Genomic DNA, 21,176 nt, shown 5'->3' with positions numbered 1-21,176 from the left:
GGACCAATGGCCTGCCTCAGTATAAGACAGCTTCCCATGTTCTCAATCTGGTCTGCAAACTAGTTGCAGTTCCTGTGCACCTGAAAGTCTCCTCTGTTTTCCCTCCCATTCTGAGAGTACTGAGACACAAGCTCTCCACTCCTTCCCAGAGAATGCAGCAGCAAACTGGAGATTTTTTTAAAACCTCCACTATGAGGGACCCCCCCCCCAAGCTGAGGTGAGAAGGGGCATACTACTAGGGCAACGATTTACGCCACTGATGGGGAACCTGTTGTCCTACAATTCCCATCATCCCAGATCATTAGCTATGCTGCCTGGGGCTGACAGGAGTTGGAGTCTAACAACATCTGGAGGGCCACTGGTTTCCCAGCCCTAACTTATACTTTATAACACTTCTGACAAAATCCAATTTAACCAAAAAGATTCCTATACAACATGCCTGGAAAAGAAGCAAAAAACAAAACAAAACACCTATTTTTGTTCCCAGGGCACACATCTCTCTCTCTCTCTCTCACTCACACACACATTTTCCACCATTAATCTATTTGCCAATGTTCTCCTTAACAGGGAACAAAGTATTTTAGACTCTCCATCTGAACTGCAGCCATTGATTAGAGTCCAGCCCTTTTAAGGCTGCAGCAATTGCTAAGTCAGGTAATTTGTGCTTGAAATGCTTGAAATGCAAAGGAGGAAGAGCAGCCCTAACTTCAGAACCACATGCTCTATCTAGCTATAAAACTTCAAAGTTTATACGGAAGCTGTTGCTCCAGGATGGGTATATGACAGAGAATTGTGAAAAAATTCTGTGAAAGCAAAGTAATTTAAAAGTTTGAAGTTCTACTAGAAGAAAGTTACCTTTTGAACATCTTTCCATATCCTCAGAAGACTGCAGCCAAGGTGGAATCCTTGACTCATTGTTTGAACAGGAGAATGATAAACTACTTCCAGTCTGCACTGAATTTTGGTGTGTCATGCTGCCTCTCTGTTCCATGGAAACATGATTACATCATCAATAAAAATATCCCAAAAGGGAAAAAATACTTTGCATGATTTGTTAAGGTGGATGACACTTGAAAATAAATACTGAGCTTTAAAATTCAGATTGAGAAGGCTTTGAAAGGGTAATTTCCCCAAATAATAAAGGTGCATGCATTACAGCAGGGATTGGGAACCTGGCCATGCTGGCTGGGGCTGATGGGAGTTGGAGTCCAACGATATCTGGACAGCCACAGGTTCTCCATCTCTGCATTAAAACCTCCCTTTGTACCTTTGTTAGTCTGGCGGTTAGCTGCATGATAAAATACACCCAGAGGCCTTAACCCCTGCTCAAATTATCAAATTCAACCCTTACAAGCCAATTTTTGCTATCATTTCCACGTGCCCAAATTGGAAATACTTCTCAGCTGCTTCACTATCACCAATGAATTTGTCTATGAACACCTATCAGACTACTATGAATGTTTGAAGGCCCTTTCATGGCCCTGGTGAAGACACTCTTGCACTTCAATTACCAAGCAATTAGAAGAAGAACAGGAAGCAAGGAACGTGAATATGGACTATAGTGGATTTTGTATCCTATCAAATGCCATAGAATAGTTACACCCAATGTGGCACCCTCCATATGTTCTGGACTGCAACTCACATCAGCCCCAGCCAGCCTGGCCAATGAGCGATGAGAGCTGTAGTCCAACAACATGTGCAAGGCACCACATTGGCTACCCCATCACAGAAATATTCATCAATCCAAAGTTAATACATAAAAAGATCATGAGAAGTGACCCTCTCTTTGGTTAATGTAAACTAAAACCATGTTGCTTACTATCAATTTACTTGGATGAAGTTTTATTTTGAATTGGGTTTTTTTTGTTTCATTTTGGAGCCACCCAGAAAAGGCACAATTTTTGTTGACATTCTTTACATTTACTGGTACAGAAAAAGGAGAAAAGAATGACCACCACAATGTTTCTTTACTTCTCAATTTCCTTTCTTCTGACTTTTTGAGTTTGAGCTTCTGCACCTCATATCACAGATGTTTCTCAATGTCACCTATCAACTACATTCTTTTTTTACTCTACACATAGAGGTCAGACCAAATTAATCTCCAAGGAAAGCCCATCGTCTATCATAAATGTGGTTTCTACCTTTCTGCTTGCCGTGGATTCCAAAAGGCCAGTCATGGAGTCTGTAACAGAAGATGCTGAAAAGAAATGGTTGTTGATGTCATGTGGAAACATGGAAATTTCATTTTGACGGTACATTCTATGATGGCGCAGCTTTGCTACCCATTCATCAAAGACTTCCTGAGATTTTGCCTAGAGGGAAAAACAGAGGCTATAAAAACAATAGTTATACTAACCCAAGTTATTAGTACTCAGCATAAGTCGGCTGAAAGATCTCATTTATCTCCCTTCAGTTGGTTCAAAATCTTTAACAAAGGAATGATAATTCTCTAGCCAAAAACTGCCTTGCCACTGGTGAAGAGGCCTGCTGGGTCACACCAATCTAGTCCACGGGTTCCTAAACTGTGGTTCATGGACCACCAGTGGTCTCCAAGCTTCACTCAGGTGGTCCGCAGCATGGTCTACAATAAATAGTAATTCTGATTTTTAGTTGTTTTTTATTGGTCCTTTTATTTCTTATACTGCATTTTATTGTATGACAGTGTGAATTCTATGGAATGCAAATTGTAATACAATTAAATACAATATAAGAAATAAAAGAACCAATAAAAATACAATTAAAAATCAATCAGCTTCTGGCACAGCACATTCCAATTGCTACAACAGGCAGAAAATCATTCAGCCATCCACCAAGACCATCAGCAATGTTCAAGTGGTCCATGGGAAGAAAAAAAAAGATTAGGAACCACTGATTTAGGCCTATGTTGTCCAGCATTCTGCTTTCACAGTGGCCAACAAGCAGGACTTGAGTGCAACACTCTCCTTAGAGCTGAACTCCTACAGAGGACAAACTTTTTGCTGTAGCAGATGGAAGGGACTTGTTGTAGTGATGTCCTGTAACTTGTTTCTACTTCTCAGCATAGTGACTGAGGGAATCTTGAACTTCAGGGAGGACGAAAGGCCAGGCATACAATGCTATATGGTAGCAAACAGGGCCTGGCACAAGCAAGCAGTAGAACAAAGGGGAAGATATCATGGAAGGTATTGGCTAAGCGTAGAGAGTAAGGAATGACACAGCGACCACAATGTGCGGCCTGTCTTGTTGAATGATTTTTTAAATGTTCCAAATAGGCCAATCAGACCAGTGAACCAAAAATAAAGTAGCAACTGATTCTACATGCTAATTCTCTGCTCCTTTTACATGTCTTTTTGAGTTGCAGTATGCACAAGTTGTATTCTGTACAGAAGCCTGATTGACACAAATTCTTTCAACTCAAATCCTAGTCTGAAGTTTCTGGTCAGAAACATGGATTCCAAGTCTATCTCCAAAACTAACTAAAATGTTTAAAAGATTATAATTTGAACACATCAAATATTAAATATATCGGACACTTTTCACACATAAAAAATACACCTCAATCTTAATCCAAAGTTTTTTCATTTTCAGCTGCAGTAGCAGCAGCATGCAGCCATTGGGGCACCATATCAGTCGATTTTGTTTTTGTTTTTTTCAATAATTTTTATTCAAATTTTCATAAAACATACAAGACGAAATCATAAAACATTCAAAGACAAAAAACAAAATCAAAAATAGTTAAACAAAAAAAAAAATAAAAATAAAAATAAAAATAAAAAATAAAGAGTAAAATATTGACTTCCCATTTGTCAAAGATCAGATCAGTTATAAGTCTATAATATATAACAATCCTGTCTCTTAAGTCATATTATAAAATCACTTTCCTCCAATAGTTATCTTACTTAATCATCAAATCTCATAAACATTACTTTATTCTTTCCACAAAAAGTCAAAGAGAGGTTTCAATTCTTTAAGAAATATATCTATCAATTTTTTTTTTCCAGATAAGCATATCGATTAATCCATCTCATTACTAATTATGATAATCTTATTGTCATAACCATAGTCAAAATAAACATTTCAATTAATCCATCACATCAGAATCTGTTAGGTTCAGTAATTTCAGTAGCCATTGTTCTATTATCCCTATTAGTTCCATTTTCCATCTTCCATCTTCAGTAGTCTTGTTAAGTCCAGTAATTTCAGTATCCAATCTTCCATTATCAGTATTCCATAATAATCTTGCTGTCAAAGCCATAGTCATATAGTAAGAGTCTGATGGGAATTACCTCTATCCCAAATATTTTCTTGCCATCCATTCTGAATAGGTTGCTGAAATACTGCTGTAAAATCATATCTCTGTTCTTTTTTTCAAAATACACTGGGTCATCTCTTGAAAGTTTTTCCATTGTCACATGGCTGCAGTTAATTCCATAGATTTTCTCTATATTGGGCTCCATCACGTCATTCCAGTCCAGAAGATTATCCATGCCATTGATAACTTTATCTCTAGAATCTTCATTAATTTCTTCAGAGATAACATTGAGTTCCAAACAATAGATTTTATTTCTAAAGTCCATAGACTCCAAATCTTTTTCCTGTTCCACGTTTGTTCCAATCTCCGGGGTCTCCTCTCTCACAGGGACCCCTGTTCCAGTCTCCAGGGTCTCCTCTCTCACAGGGACCCCTGTTCCAGTCTCCAGGGTCTCCTCTCTCACAAGGACCCCTATGTCTTTAATCTCCTGTGTCTCCAAACAATAGATTTTATTTCTAAAGTCCATAGACTCCAAATCTTTTTCCTGTTCCACGTTTGTTCCAATCTCCGGGGTCTCCTCTCTCACAGGGACCCCTTCCAGGGTCACCTCTCTCACAGGGACCCCTATATCTTTAATCTCCTGCGTCATTTTACTCAATTCAATTTTCAACTCCTTACAACCCTGTCGCAGGTTTTGTTTCGTTATCTCAATCTCATCCATTATTTTCTGAAACATAGTTATTTCCAGATTCTCAGCCACTTTCTTAATTGCCATTTTAAAAGAAAAATATAGGAAAACCACTTCTTATTTCAGCAACAATTGGGTTAATACTCCAAACTTGGTGACATCACAGTATAAACAGAGCAGACAGCCTTATCTCTCCATAGTTAAGTAAACAAAATGCAGTTCCCAGGATCGAAACAATTAATGGCAGTCGTCAGAAAACAGATTCGTCAAAATAAAATAGACCAAAAAGAGAGTAGTCTCAGACAATATAATATTCTTCAAAATAAAAATCTGGAATAGAAATCCCTCTTCTGTGTATATCTTTAGAATGCAAATCCAGGACAGCTTTTTGCAACAAAAACAGAGATAAGCTATTAATTAGTGCGTAGCAGAGAGAAGTTATGGCTCCCCAGTGAGATGTCAAAAACCGATCAATCTGGCAAATCTCTTTTAAACAGCAACAATTTAAGTCAAGTAAAAGAAAAATATAGAAAGAAGGGTGCTTGCCTGTTAGTGCGTTCTCTCTTAGAAGATAAGATGAACGTTCGCTTTATCAGATAGAGCTTGCTGTTGAAAATCCGTCCCACCTTCGTCGGCTGGACCTCGTCCCATAAATTAATGAGATCTGGTCGTCCCAACAAAAATAGGCTTTGAGGTTAATCTCTTCGTTTCTCCCTACCCGGGAGAAGTTTAATCAGTCAAAAAAAAAGAAAAAACTGACTGATATATCTGAATAAGCTTCTTTTGAGGCAGGAGCCCGTCTCAAAAGCAGGCACAGGCTAAGTCACCCTTCCCGGAAGTCCCATATCAGTCGATTTTGTCTTGTATGGGTTATGACTCTGTTGTGGCCCAACTTAAAGCCATCATGCCCTTTCTGTGGCTTCATCTGGAGCCAAAGCTAAATACCAATAGCAGCTTAAATTCTGTCGCCAAGTGTTGCTCTGATCAAAAGGCTTTTAAAAAAATATCCATAATGTTTAGTGTTATATGCATCTTGGAATGCAGACTTGTGAACACTATGGGAGAACAGCAGTAGCAGCGCTTTGATTTATCTTAGCTACAGACACATTACTGAAAGCCAAAAGGGTTTCTAGTTCACTCAGTTTAATTATTCCTCTGAAGATTAAAAACAGATCTTCCATAACTCTGATATTCTGATGCACTACACTATATTATACTACAATACACACAAAAAAATTCATCTACAGCAGGAGGTTAACATGTAATCATAATATTTCATACTAAAAAGCATATCAGGGAATAATCATTACTCTATGAATAATGAATATGGCAACATTACATACTTTAAAAGTACGTTAAACATCAAAAGCATATTAAGTGGTTAAAACTATGCTCCCCATGTATGGGAATGCAAGTTAAATTATTACTTTCACAGCCACATGTGACACCTTGGGTCCAAGTTTAGAGTAAGATTTGACCTTGTACACAGTTCAGAATAAAATAGTATTTTAAGCAAACTAAATAAATTAGGCATATATAGCAGATTCAACAGGATTCTGAGGAAATACATGAAGCTCTCTAGGTTGAATGCAATCTTTTCCAGCTGCAGAACACATCCTAATATTACTTAAATAGGTTTACCTTTAAATGATAAATGTGTTCTTCTGTATCCAAATCTATACATTTTGTTGATTTTTTCACAGACATCACTGAAAGTCCGACATCTATACATCCATGCAGCTTCCCTCTCTCTATCTGTCAAGGCATTGAAAAATAATTATTTCAATTCAGGGAGAGGACAGCAGAAGCCCTAACATTCAGGATTACCTCTTTCTACCTATTCATGTCCTTACCAGCCATCACTTTTTTCATTCACAAAAACCTAAGGAGACATCAAATTAATTCCTATGACAACATTTGCACAATATGCCTTTGAGGTACTTACGTCCGCTGGACTCTTTGCATATTTCAAAATCCCTTTATCCAGAAAGAAGCATCTCTGTAACGCAGAGACAACTCTTTTAGTCAGGACGCATAAAATGGTACATGTATTTTAGTTTAAGAGCTGCAATACTTCTTCATGAAACACCTTTTGAGAAGGACACCAGACCAAGTGATTAAAATGTTAGTGGCACTAACTCCAGGGATGATTTTTAGTTCTTACCTTGTGCCAGCCTTTCAAAGGCCACTTCCTCTTTTTCAGCAGGTAGCCTTCCTGTTTCTGTGGTTCCTGTGTGTAATTCATGGCTCCCCGTAGTCCTTCTACTATTTCCCAGCTGTCCTGTTCAGAAACAAAGGTCCAAAACATGTGATGGGTTTTCCTTCCTCAAATGAGAGGACAGAGACAAAAGGAACATTGTTGACACATTAACAACCTACCAAACCCTAATCCAAGTTGTCTGAAGACACTTGGATTTCAACTGACAGCCCCAATGGGCTTCTGCCTTCAATGGAGCTGCTTCAGTCTGTGAGTCAGGCTGTCATTATGGGCAGAAAACAGAAGAAGAGCACATAAAAATCTGTTCATTGTAGTGCTTGGAGCAGCCTTTGCCAACCTGGTGCTATCTAGATGTTCTCAACTATAGCTTCCATCAGACAGTATGCAAAGTAAATTAAACACATTTGTTTTATTCAACAGCTACATTCAGATAAAACAACCTATATTTGATTGTTACAGGAACAAGTCTAGGTGGGCTTCACTCTCCTCCTCAGGAATAACCAGGAAGAGGAGTTTGGAAGTTTTCGCTTGTTTTCACTTACATGCAGTTTAGTTGTATGCAAGAAGTCTGTTAATCTAATTATGGTCTATTGAAACAAACTGTCTTCATAAACCATGGTTTGATATTGCCTTGTTTTAGTGAGCTATAATTAAGACTACTGTAACCATGGTTTGTCCAAGTCAGACATATCACTAAACTGTGGTTAGTCAAAAACAGCAGTAAAAGCTTGCAATCTGCCTCTCATGCCTGCATCAGAGGAGGAGAGCTACAACCCCAAGGATCACTCAGGCACGTTCCCATAACAAACATACAAATGCAGGCATTGCCTCATGAAGTGCATTAATACAACCCATTTCAGGCCCCTTGAGATACTTTTTTAAAACTTGAAAAAGCCAATAGTGATCCTTATGCCCTGCCTTCTAGTCAGTCACTTCCAACCATTACCAGACTCTAGAACCTGCCAAATACCTTTTCTGCCACTTAGGGCTCTGCAAGGAATGGAAGACATTCACAATAATTCCTGTTCACTCAGTGATCTGGCAGAAACTCATCCCAAGACTCCACATGTTGGCAAAGAAGTAAACTAACTAGAAGGCTTCTTGTATTTGGCGTGGACTTTGGTTAGCTGAAGTACATGGCCCAACAGATCAATAAGTGGGTCTGATCCATTGGGCTAATGACTGTAGGGTGCTGTTAAAGTGTTTGGGGAGGGGTGTAAAATGTTAAAAAGGATTTAGTTGAATACAACCCTCTGTACTATATAGGGTAGCTAGGGATAGAATCATAGAATTGTAGAGATGGAAAGGGCCTATAAGGCCATTGAGTCCAACCCCCTGCTCAATGCAGGAATCCAAATTAAAGCATACCTGACAGGTGACAGTCCAGTTGCCTCTTGAATGCCTCCAGTGGTTTAGAGCCCATCATCTCCCTAGGGAATTTGTTCCACAGTCGTACTGCTCTAACAGTCAGGAAGTTTTTCCTGATGTTCGGCTGAAATCTGGTTTCCTGTAACTTGAGCCCATTATTCTATGTCCTGCACTCTGAGACAATCAAGAAGAGATCCTGGCCTTCCTCTGTGTGGAGTACTTGAAAAGTGCAATCATATCTCCCCTCAGTCTTCTCTTCTCAGTTAAACGTGCCCAGTCCTTTCAGTCTGTCCTCACAGGGCTTTGTTTCTAGTCCCCTGATCATCCTCGTTGCCCTCCTCTGAACTCGTTCCAGTTTGTCTGCATCCTTCTTAAAGTGTGGTGTCTAAGATGAAGTCTAACCAGTACCAAATAGAGGGGAACTAGTACTTCATGTGATTTCGGAACTATACTTCTGTTAATGCAGACTAAAATAGCATTTGCTTTTTTTGCAGCCACACCGCACTGTTGGCTTATATTCGGCTTGTGATCAACAACAATTCCACGATCCTTCTTGCAGGTAGTATTGTTGAGCCAAATATCCCCCATCTTATAACTGTGCATTTGGTTTCTTTTTCCTAGGTGTAGAACTATTCTGTTGTTTTCAGCCCAATGCTGCAGCCCATCAAGACCCCTCTGTTTGACTCTGTCTGCATCCTTCTTAAAGTGTGGTGTCTAGAACTGGATGCAGTGCTCAAGATGAGACCTAACCAGTGCTGAATAGAGGGGAACTAGTAATTCACACAATTTGGAAACTATACGTCTGTTAATGCAGCCTAAAATAGCATTTGCCTTTTTTGCAGCCACATCACACTGTTGGCTCATATTCAGCTTAAGATAAGCAACAATTCCAAGATCCTTCTCAGACGTCATACTGCTGAGCCGAGTATCCCCCAATGTATAACTGTGCATTTGGTTTCTTCTTCCTAGGTGTAGAACTTTGCACTTATCCCTGTTAAATTTCATTCTGTTGTTTTCAGCCCAATGCTCCAGCTATTAAGATCAGTTTGAATTTTGATTCTCTCTTCTAGAACATTAGTTACCCCTCCCAATTTTGTATCATCTACAAATTTGCAAGCGCAATTGGAGGAAGCGGATTATCTGGATCCATTTCAGTCAGGTTTCAGGCCTCGACATGGGACTGAAATAGCCTTGGTCGCCTTGGTGGATGATATGAGGAGAGCGTTGGATAGGGGTGGTGCACCTTCCTCGTCCTCCTGGACATCTCAGCGGCTTTTGATACCATTGACCATGGTATCCTTCTGGATCGCCTGGAGGGATTAGGCATAGGGGGCACTGTATTGCAGTGGTTCCATTCCTTCCTCTCTAATAGGCACCAAAGAGTAGCATTGGGGGATGAGGTTTTGGACCCTTGGCCTCTCACTTGTGGGGTGCCACAGGGCTCCATCCTCTCCCTGATGCTATTTAACATGTATATAAAGCTGCTGGGGACTATCATCAGGAGATTTGGGCTGCAGTGTCACCAACATGCAGATGACAAGCAGCTCTATCTCTCATTTAAATCTTCACCAAGGTTGGCTGTAGAAACCCTATCCAAGTCCCTGGAATCCGTGAGTGGCTGGATGGGAAGAAATAAGCTGAAGCTGAACCCTGACAAAACCAAGGTACTGTTTGTGGGAGACAAGGGAAGATTAGGGGATTTGGACCTGGTGCTCAATGGGGTACAATTGCCCCTGAAAGACCAGGTCCGCAGCCTCGGGGTCATTCTTGACTCCCAACTGTCCATGGAAGCTCAGGTTTCGGCTGTGAGCTGGGCAGCGCTGTATCAACTCCATCTGATATGGAGACTACGCCCCTACCTTCCCAATCATCTGCTCCCATCGGTGGTACATGCCCTGGTCTCCTCTCGCCTAGACTACTGTAATGCGCTCTATGTGGGGCTACCCTTGAAAATGGTCCGGAAGCTGCAACTGGTACAGAACGCGGCGGCGCACCTGATTAAAGGCAGCCGTTGGTGAGATCATATCACTCCAGTTCTAAAAGAGTTGCACTGGTTACCCGTTGCTTACCAGGCCCAATTCAAGGTGTTGGTTTTGACCTTTAAATCTCTATATGGTTTCGGCCCAGTCTATCTAAAGGAGTGCCTCCAGCATCATCAGCTATGCCGCCCAATAAGATCAGCCTCAAAAGACCTCTCCATCCCATCAGTCAAAACACCCAAACTGGTGAGGACTAGAGAGAGGGCTTTTTCAGTTGTGGCCCTCACCCTGTGGAACTCCCTCCCAAATTATCTCTCCCATGCCCCTTCCATGATGAGTTTCCGCTGGGCCTTGAAGACCTGGCTCTTCAGGCAAGCTTTTGGGGTAGGCTAGATTTTATCTTCATTGTGCTTTGATTTTTAATGTCAAGGTATCGTATGCCTATCTTGTACGTCGCCCAGAGTGGCTGGACAGCCAGCCAGATGGGCGACTAATAAATTCAATAAATAAATAAATAAATTTGATAAGCATTCCCTGCACTTCCTCATCCAAGTCATTAATAAAAATGTTGAAGATCACTGGGCTCAAGACTGAGCCCTGTGGTACCCTGCTCATCACCTCCTCACAGTTTGAGAAGGAACCACTGATAAGCACTCTTCAAGTATGACTCTGTAGCCAACTCTGGATCCACCTGATAGTTGTTCCATCCAGCCCATATTTACCTAGTTTGCTAATCAGAATATTGTGGCGTATTTAGTCAAAAAAGCTTTGCTGAATTCAAGATATATTACGTCCACAGCATTCCCACAGTCTACCAGAGAGGTTACCCGATCAAAAAATGAGATAAGATTAGTCTGGCAGGATTTGTTCTTGATAAATCAATGTTGGCTTCCAGTAATCGCTGCATTGTTTTCAAAGTGCTTACAAATTTATAATCTGCTCCAGAATTTTCCCAGGGATTGATGTCAGGATGACTGGTCTGTAGTTCCGGTTCCTCCTTTTTGCCCTTTTTGAAGATAGGGACATTAGCCATGAGACTTACTGTATAAGCATCCTTATACTGTGATTGTATGATGCATGAGAGTAAATTCCCTTTCTTTCCAGATTAACCTTCAGACAAACAGATGCAATTATTGCTTGATGCAATAATTGTGGAAATGAGAACGAGGCAGATAGGCAAAGACAACATCATGGCCTGCTCCAGTCAGACTCTCCTCTCCCCCACCACTGGCCAACTTTATATTTTCAATCATTTATTTGCTTTAGTATTAACACTGTATTATTATTATTTATTATTTATTATTTTATTCAATTTATATACCGTCCACAGCCCAGGGGCTCTCAGGGCGGTGCACAACATAGATAAAATACAATAAAATACAACCACATTGGGTGCCTTGGTAGAAAGGCGGTATATAAATACAATTAACATAATAGTTATAATAATAGTAATAATAATACCGATGTCATGAGATATGAGAAAACATATTTATGATGGAAAACAGGGAAAACGGCTTTGACAAATCATTGAGACTGATTTGGAAACCACCAGGCCAAAGACAAATCCTCTCAGCCACCTGTCCCTGTATTTCAAAAACTGTAATGTAACGTTGCAAAGGATTTGATAAAGTGACATGAAATTGCACAAATGCTTTGTTTAGAGTTCATGAGAGTCAGAGAATCTTAGGCCTGCAGGCCCAGTCAATTCCCTTCCACTTCAGTGCTTCACATCAGCCACATGCAAGAATTCCACAAGAGACAAATAGGGTTTCCTATGGAGGGTTAAAGGAGCGTGGGAAACATTTCCATTCCAGGAGCAGCCATGTATGAGTAAGCAAAAGAATAAAGAAATGTATTTATTTGTATAAGGGTGCACACCAGTGTTCTCTTTATTGTGTCAAGCATAATACTAATCATGCAATTACTACACACACACACACACACACACACGATTTTGACCTCCAAAAACAAGCGATTTTACTTTGGGCTATATAATTCAAAGGAAGCAGCAGGGTTGGTTTTTTAAAAAACTCTACATGGAACCCTCTGTCATGGCCCCGTCAGAGGACTCCTGCGATGAGGACGACTCAGGAGTAACAGCAGCAGACCCAGGTGCAGCAGACTCAGAAGGAAACACAGAGGAAACTCCTGAGAATCCAGCTCCTTCTCCCCCTCAGCTGCAGAGCACCCCAGGGACAGCAGAGGCCCTGCAGCCAGACACAGACAGTGAACAGGATACTCCCCCCTCACCTGCAGAACGTAGACAGCAGAAGGTCAGGCAGAAGAGAGGCAGGCCTGTCTCCTTAAGGCCCAAACGCTGAGGGCTCACACCTGCTGTCCAACCTGCTCTTTATAAGGCACATCTTGGCTGCAGCTTGTTGCTGACTGCAACGTCAGGCGTGGCTTGTGTGTTCCTAGTTTCCTGGCACCCTCTTTTGGACTGACCCCTTGGCACTTGATCCCGGGCCTCTACTGACCTTGCTTCTGGACTCCTGACTCGGCAAGTACGCTTCGGACAAGCCTGGCCCTTATCAGCTCCCCTCCTCCTAGACCTGGCAGATTTATGGCCAGACTGCCGGCTAAGGACTTCGCTTCCCTGCCAACCACCCAGGAATTTCCAGCCCCCCACCGGCACTGCTGACGCAGTGTAGAGCTGACACCCTCACACTCCAGTATTGTATTTACTGCTTCCATTATAATAATTCCATTATTCCAGGAATTCTAAAGTAAATGTAAACCAAATGCCCAAAGTTTTGGCAAATTTGTTTTGGGGGGGAGGGCCCTAAAACCTACTTACCCCTTTCATTCTTTTCCTACTGTCTGCAGTGTCCTTGTCTAATGCTGACTGCCAGCCACCATCCCTCCCACAATAATGCCTCTGTGGGTGACATTATACCATTACAAAGTGTAATTCATAAGCACATCTGGGGGAAGTGCCACCATCTTGCAGCTAGCTACCATGAGAAGCAACCATGGCAGGGGCACGTGGTTAGCCTTCCCCCAAAAAACTTCCTTCAACTTATCAAAATGTCTCCCTCCTGCAACATTTTTCTATCAGCAAATGGGAAAAGTAAGTCACCTTGTCATGCCTTTGCATCTCTTTTTCACCATTGCTACTCCCTGCATTTCACATTATGTTTGACTTCTGTATCTCCCGATTCCCTCAAAGTTGTTCAGAAAGATGTACAGAAGATCCCAAGACAGTACCCTAACCAGCTATTGGCGAGTTCTAGACATGAAGGCCTGAAAAAAACCCTAGGGTTCTTTTCCAGTCTCCCCCCTATTTTTTTGGGGGGGGGAACCAAAAATGCTTTGGGGGAAAACAAAAAAAACCCACCTGCTTTTTTCCCAGCCCTTCACATCTCTAGTTTTGCCTAAATTAAGAGACAGAACTACATTAGGTAGCAAACTGAAATAACAGGCTATCTGCAGTGTCATGTAGTCTGGCTAACAGATCTCAGATAATGAACAAGGAAGATCATATTCCTCATCGTAACATTTTGCAGAACTCCTGTTCAGCACTCTGCTTTCAGCTCATTCATTTCTGGCACAAGGACTTGTGAAGCAAAACTCCTTCCTACTCATATTGAGTTTATGATAAAAATCACTTTTAAAAGACAGGGGCGGGGGATTACATTTTTAGTAACATCAAGGCTGTGCTCCACAGTCTAATTTCGAAGCTTTTAACATTTGGGAAAATGCTGGTTTCAAAACAAACCTGTGCTTGAGAAATCCCTGTAATCTCATTAGGTTACCTAGACTAGAAGACCAGGCTCTTAACAACAAATTAAAATTAAAAGCCAGCTAGAATGCCTTCACATCAGAAACATTTTCTTGGAGAACTGCTTTCTCATTTTGCACTTTATAATCTGGTACAGATACCAGAGTACAAAACACACACACAAATCTTCTGCTGGGAATGGTGTATGTATACTTAAATCACTGTTTTCCTCAGTGAAACACAAAGTGCTTTATGCTCGGGGAAGTGGCAATATAAATGCATGTATAACGTTCAAAATTGACATGAAGGTTTGACTGTCAGATATCTGTTACCAGAGTACAAAATTAAAGAGTAGGATGTGACCCTCAGAAATGAATGACTATATTTTAGCTAGAGCTATTTTGATTTGTCCTTTGACTATTTGCTGTGGGAGGAGAGAGTTAAAAAAGACTTAGGAGTCTTTATGGAGACTGAAGGTTCATATATCATCAAATTTCTTGCCAAGGATCCCTTTCATTAAAACTGACAACACCTAATTAAAATGAGACTGAGGGGACACATTACCAACTCTCTGCAGACAAAAGGTATCACATCTGTCACATGGAGTGTATAGCATCAGTCCTCACAGAGGCAAAAGATATCTAGGTATCAAAAAAACATGTATTACATACGGCAGGCAGAGGAATTTTATAAAAGTGGGTCTGTCCTTTCACTGAGACCAGTTACAAAACTTAGCCTCCTTTTTGGTTTGTCTTAAAGGGTAGTGTTGCTCAGCATGGAAAAACTTTTTGAAAGATGCAATTCCACAGTTAGACTGACTTCAGGACAAATTACACATGACCTTAAAGTTCTGCCCTTGACGACACACACACACATGCCAGTGCAGCAGAGGAGAGCCCAATCCAAACTGGTAGTATGCAGCAAATATTTAAAGACCTTCTACTCCCACTCTAGAGTCCTGATCTAGATCGGGGGGGGGGGAGGGCTGTGGTTGCAATTCATTAAAAAAAAAAGAACAGAACCCTGTAGTCAAGGGCAGAATGATGCAGTTAAGCTAGTTTTAACATTAACACCAGGATCTTATGATCTCATCTAAAAGTTCCAAACAAATGGGAAAGTTCCATGGCAGTTCACAAAACCAAACCCAGAAAAAAGGTATGCCCCTACATGTGGTTAGGTGAGCAGATTCAAGGGACAGGACCTTCTATGTGGTGATGCCTAGATAATAGGATATCCTCAGTGGAAAGCAGCCAGGCTCCCCATTTGCCTATTTTCAGGCAGTGACTGAAAATGTTTTTATTTCAGCTAGCTTTTTTGTAATGCTTGATGTGCTGCTTTTATAGATTTTGTTTCATCTGCTTATTTTAAACATTTTAGTTCCTTTAAAATTTTATCCTGCTGTCTTATTTGATATTTTCATGCTGCTTTTGTTTTTACTGCAATTGTAGCTTTTTAATTTTGTGACGTTGTCAATGAAGTCCTGTCCTGTACATGTCAACTCATAAATAAGCTCTGCAGAGTTGAATGGGATTTACTCCCATGAACATGAGTATAGAACTACAGCCTGTGTATGATTGCAATCTCTATTTGATTTATCATTCAAACGGTTTTGATTTTTCTTGAACGGAAAGCAGGATAAAAACTAATAAAGTGTGACAAAGTAGTTCCATGAAAAGAGGAACCTGGTAATTAGGAAACACATTTGTGTTTTTTTAATGATCCCATTAAAATCACCCAACAAAGGTGATTTTAAGAGATATTTTGTTAAAGCGAAAGCAAACTGCTAAAATTAATATAGGGATGCATAATTGCAATTTGATGTCTAAAAATGAAAAGAAATGAGCTGGGAGAGGGAGAGATGGGAAGATCCTAAAACTATAGCCACAATGCACATTTACTATAAAAATTCCAATAATGGTTTAAAGAGATTTTAAAAATTGTGCTAGAAGTTGTACCAACTTTCTGCAGGTATCGTATTGGATGATTCATCCTCTATGGCTCTCTCTCTCTCTCTCTGTGCGTGTGTGTACGTTTCTGCTTAATGGTCATGCTGCTTTCATGTTCCCACCCACGCACCTCAGCCTTCCATACCAGATCTCCAACCTTCCCTCCCAAATACCAGTGTGTGTAAAATGTTTTCTTCTTGGGGATATTTGGGGCAGTGCCCCAGCGAGCATGTTGCTCTGCTCCTGATTTGGAGGGGAGCTGGCAGTGTTTTCAGGTAGGCTGTGGGAAGATCTGGGTTTTTTTGTTTATTTTTGGTACCATTTGGTTTTTACTGGGTTATGTATGCATCTCCCTCTCCCAGACTGGGCAAGTATAAGATATGGGGCTGTTCTACCAGTATAGTGGCAGCTTTATTTCCCCACCATGCTGGCATAGTGAGAGGATAGGACTGCTCTGTAAATCTCTTTATTCACCATCCTAATGTGCTCAGTTGCTTCTGTGAAATCAGTAACTGGTGACGCTGTCGATGTGCTGAACCGGTGGCTGACTGCGACAATGGACTGGATGAGGGCTAATAAACTGAGGCTCAATCCAGACAAGACTGAGATGCTGCTAGTGGGTAGTTCTTCTGACTGGATGGTGAATGTCCAACCTGTCCGGGATGGGGTTGCACTCCCCCTGAAGGAGCAGGTTCATAGCTTGGGGGTTCTCCTAGAACCATCTCTGTCACTTGAGGCTCAGGCAGCCTCGGTGGCACAGAGTGCCTTCTACCAACTTTCTCTTCTCCCAGGCATTTTAGCATTTTAAATCGTTTTAAATTTTTAAATTGTGTTTTAAATTGTTTTTAAAATATGAGTTTTAAATTGTATATTTGTTTTAATGTTTTTGGTTGCTGTAAACCGCCCAGAGAGCTTCGGCTATGGGGCGGTATACAAGTGCAATAAATAAATAAATATATAATACCTACAATAGGACTAGAACATAAAACTTGCAATTAACTGTGCAACAACTGAATACATTAAAAAGAGCACAATTACACCAAATTGTTTGTTGATGGGATAAAAGTGCTTCTCTATTTAGAAGGGATTCTCCATTAAAATTAGCCAATATGAGGCATTATAAACTGCCATTTTAGATTTTGAGTTCAGCTACCAGCTGAGTGACCCATATAACCCATTTAATCTCACACTGAATGTAATAGATCTACCTGCTGCTACTAAGCAGCAAGACTGGAGAAAAACTGGCAGGCATTCCTGGCTCCTGCCTTTTCTCTTATTCCATTTATCAAAAGTATATATCATACAATAGCTGAAATAGTTTCATTTCTAAAATTGTAGTAGTTTAGCCTTTAAGCCTTTCTTAGCAGAAGTAGTATTCAATATTACAGATTGCAGTTTGAGGTTCTTTTCTAGTTCTACTATAATTACACATTGGAGCAATCAGAACTGAACTTGACATAGAATTCAAGATGTGGCTTTAGGTAAGGATATTGGAAATTATACAGCCATGAGAGTGGCTGAATACTGTAGCCAGCATGGATTTTTCTAATTCCACAGTGTTAAATTGAAAATGCCCCACATGCCATTCTGATGCTTCCCATAAGCTCATTTCAAAACAAAACCTTACAAAACTTATAGTCCTGAACTCAGAAACGCTTGCTTAACAACCCTCTCAATTTTCATGGCGATACACGAGAACAGAGAGTTCAAAGTCTAAAAAGAGAGGAAAAAAACCCAGAGCCCTTTTGGACTTTTTTCTCTGAGAGTTCTCAGAGGCACATGTTACCAAATTCTTCCAAGCTACACAGCAAGTGGATTGGACTGTGAAAGACCAACCCAAATTGTGTTTGCATTTTGACAAATTTGTAGGGCAGTCCAATATCTCAGAGAGGAGATCAGGTCTCCTGCTCCCCGGTGCATTCACTACAGCTGTCCAATTTCTCTGCTTTTTAAAGTTTGATAGAAATATCTGTGGGGTATAAGTACGTTCTTAAACTGCAAGTTTTTTTGCCTATTAGTGAATCATACAATATAAGAGCAGAAGATCTACAACTTATTTATTCATATATTGCCCCACTGCATCTCATACAGAAAGAACATTTTAGCCTGGCTGAAACTGATGGGTTTCTCTTTTGTCTGCTCAGATATATTTAAAATAGTAAAGAGGGATATATGTGTGCATGCATGCACATGTGTGTGTGTGTGTGTGCGCGTGTGTGTAGAGCTTGCTAACAACGTACTCCCTTGCTGAAACTTATTAAAAGTATAAAAGGGGGCAGTGGATGTGGGAACTTAAGTTCCTCCTTAAGTGAGTAACCTTTCTTCTTCCAAAATTAGTGGCAATGAGTTTTCAGAGTGAAGGGGGATACAGGATAGGAGGGAAGTGGTGCCACTTATCCCAGTTGAAGTGGTCATAAAGTAAAAATATTATCATTTAAAATATTTATTTAGCAGAATCAAGAATATGGGAGTCTAGGTCATAGTAAGGTAGCTGATGTTGATCCTGAACAGGCTCTTCAGGACCAAACTCAGTGCCCTTATTCATGTCATTTCTGCCAGGAGAATACTCATCTTGCAATATGTAATTTGTGGCCAAGACTACTGGAGTCCATATCCCAAAAGCTTATCTAGTGATAGACCAACATTATAAAACCTCTGGAAACAACAGCCTGAAACCTAGAGGAAAGTTACCATTCTTCCAATCTTTTGCTTTCAAATACTATAACCTCTTCTTTTTAACCTTAAAACCACCACCTGCCTTGTGCTCCTTTCACCATGCATATATGATGTATTAGAGATAGAACAGATACCATATGAAAATACTACGGAAGCTTGAAATAATTCACTCCTATGAGACAAGGTGATGGCAAAAAGCTTAGAAGCCTTTTAAAAGAATTAGACAAAGCAACACATCTAACAATACCCATTAGCCATTATAGTTAAAGTGGAACTTCCGTGTTCCGACACAGAATCCCTCTGAATAGCAGATGATGGGAAGCAACCTATTTCTTGTGTGATCTCTCCATCACGTTCTGCATACAGAGCTTACATAGGCATCTAGACAGTCACTGACTGAGACAGAATACTGGACTAGATGGACTGCTGAACTGATCCAGGAAGGCAATTATGTTCTAATGATCTATTTCTGAAAGCCTTAGATGTTAAAATTGATGTTAAATATAATAAACTAGAAGCCACTAATTTTCCACTACGTGGTATACTAAAAACGCCTAGAAGCCACAAGCAATAAACTAGAATAGCTCTCAGACTGATACTTGCTCTTATGGCTCCTTGAACATGCCAGATGACAGTGCCAGACTTCTGTCTAGAATAAAATGCAGTCACTTGTAGTGAATATTTGAAAGTGCCAAAAATAGAAAGCGGCTTTGTGGAGGAAGATAGGAGTTTACATCAGCAGCATCAACATTTGTTACAGTTCATAAAAATGGCACAAATGTTTTTTCCATTTCCTTTTTTTTTTTACACCCACGAGAGCTGTTACTGCATTGTTCCTCGGGTACCACACTCGATCTTACGATGCTCAGTACTGTGCTTTTCTGTCATGAGTACACAGGCATCTATGGCTGTAAAAACACTTAGGTGGAAGTAAGCCCCACTGAACTCAGGGAAACTTAGGCCCCATCTGCACTACACATTTAAAGCAGTATTGTACCTTTAAACAGTCATGGATTTCACCAAAGAATCCTGGAAACTGTAGTTTGTGAAGGATGCTTAGAGTTGTTAGAACACTATTTCCCTTATAGAACAATTTCCAGAGTGATTTAACAGTCAGTCCCTCTTTCCCATGGAACTCTTGCAATTGTAGCTCTAAGAGAGGAACAGGGGTCTCCTAACAACTCTCAGCACCCTTCACAAACTACCTTTCCCAAGATTCTTTGGGGGAAGGCATGACTGTTGAAAGTGGAATAAATGTAAGGCCACACCCACACCATACATTTGACATGTTTCTGGAATATAAAAACTTTAATAGAGCTAGCCACAAACTGCATGTTACAAGGTAAGAATTCTCTCCAGGCAAATTATAACATCATAAAAGCTACCAAGCTAAAGAGATCTGCATGTTGTGCTGAAAGAAATCCCAGGGTAATCAGATGCAAATTATTTGGGTTTCATGTTTACAATCCAGAGAGTATTCAGTAATAAAACTAAAACAGACTGAAAGATATTGAGCACCAAGGCAGAAAGAAGCTCTGCAACTGCGATCTATCTCCCATACTAGGGACGTGCATCCGTTTTGGACAAAGCCTAATACGGTACAATAGGGCCCTGCTTTACAGCATTCCACTAATGCAGCGGTTGTCAATTGCAGAAAGGCCCCGCTTTGACAGCGCTTGTTCCGCTTTTACGGCATTTTTTTGCCATCGGGTGCCATTTTGGTCAATGTTAATCAATGGGTTCCGCTTTACAGCGGTTTTCGCTTTACAGCAGGGGTCCGGAACGTAACCCGCTGTGTGAGTGGGGCCCTACTGTACTGAAGTCGGACTGAAAAAGCCCACCCTGGACTCATTGGTCTGTGATAATTACTGACTGGTTGCAAATACCCCCTTCTTAGGGAAGGTGATCGAGAGTGTTGTGGTGCAGCAATTGCAAGTACTCTTGGATGAAACAGATTATCTTGACCCATTCCAGTCGGTTCAGGCCTGGTTATGGGACTGAATCAGCTTTGGTCGCCCTGATGGATGACCTTTGTTGGGAGAAGGACAGGGGGAGTGTGATCTTGTTACTCTTACTTGATCTCTCAGCGGCTTTTGATACCATTGACCATGGTATCCTTCTGGGCCGACTTGGTCAGATGGGTATTGGAGACAAGTTCATTTTCAGATAACAGCACTGGGTGATTGTCTTTCGGCCCCCTGGCAGTTGCGCTGTGGCCTGCCATAGGGTACCATCTTGTCCCCAATTCTGTTTAACAACTATATGAAGCCTTTGCGAACAGTCAGGAGATTTGGGGTATATTTCTCCGTAACATCTGAATCGAGAGAGGCCGTGCAAGCCCTGGACCGC

General features: G+C 40.8%; 1 protein-coding gene across 10 annotated transcripts in view; it reads right to left on the bottom strand.

The window, feature by feature from the left end:
• The window catches only part of OSBPL3 (oxysterol binding protein like 3), a 141,737-nt gene that overhangs the window by 52,602 nt on the left and 67,959 nt on the right, over window positions 1–21,176 (bottom strand). For all 10 annotated transcript variants that reach the window (XM_061585754.1, XM_061585756.1, XM_061585752.1 and 7 more), the window contains 5 exons: window positions 7,084–7,200; window positions 6,865–6,918; window positions 6,561–6,674; window positions 2,142–2,312; window positions 856–982 (listed from right to left, as the gene is read on the bottom strand). In XM_061585754.1, the coding sequence (XP_061441738.1) occupies window positions 856–982; window positions 2,142–2,312; window positions 6,561–6,674; window positions 6,865–6,918; window positions 7,084–7,200 (583 nt within the window). The remainder of the gene's footprint in view (window positions 1–855; window positions 983–2,141; window positions 2,313–6,560; window positions 6,675–6,864; window positions 6,919–7,083; window positions 7,201–21,176) is intronic.

The sequence above is a fragment of the Rhineura floridana genome, chromosome 10 (genome assembly GCF_030035675.1).
Source record: "Rhineura floridana isolate rRhiFlo1 chromosome 10, rRhiFlo1.hap2, whole genome shotgun sequence".
NCBI classification, from domain to species: Eukaryota; Metazoa; Chordata; class Lepidosauria; order Squamata; family Rhineuridae; genus Rhineura; species Rhineura floridana.
This window is presented reverse-complemented; position numbering and strand designations above follow the sequence as displayed.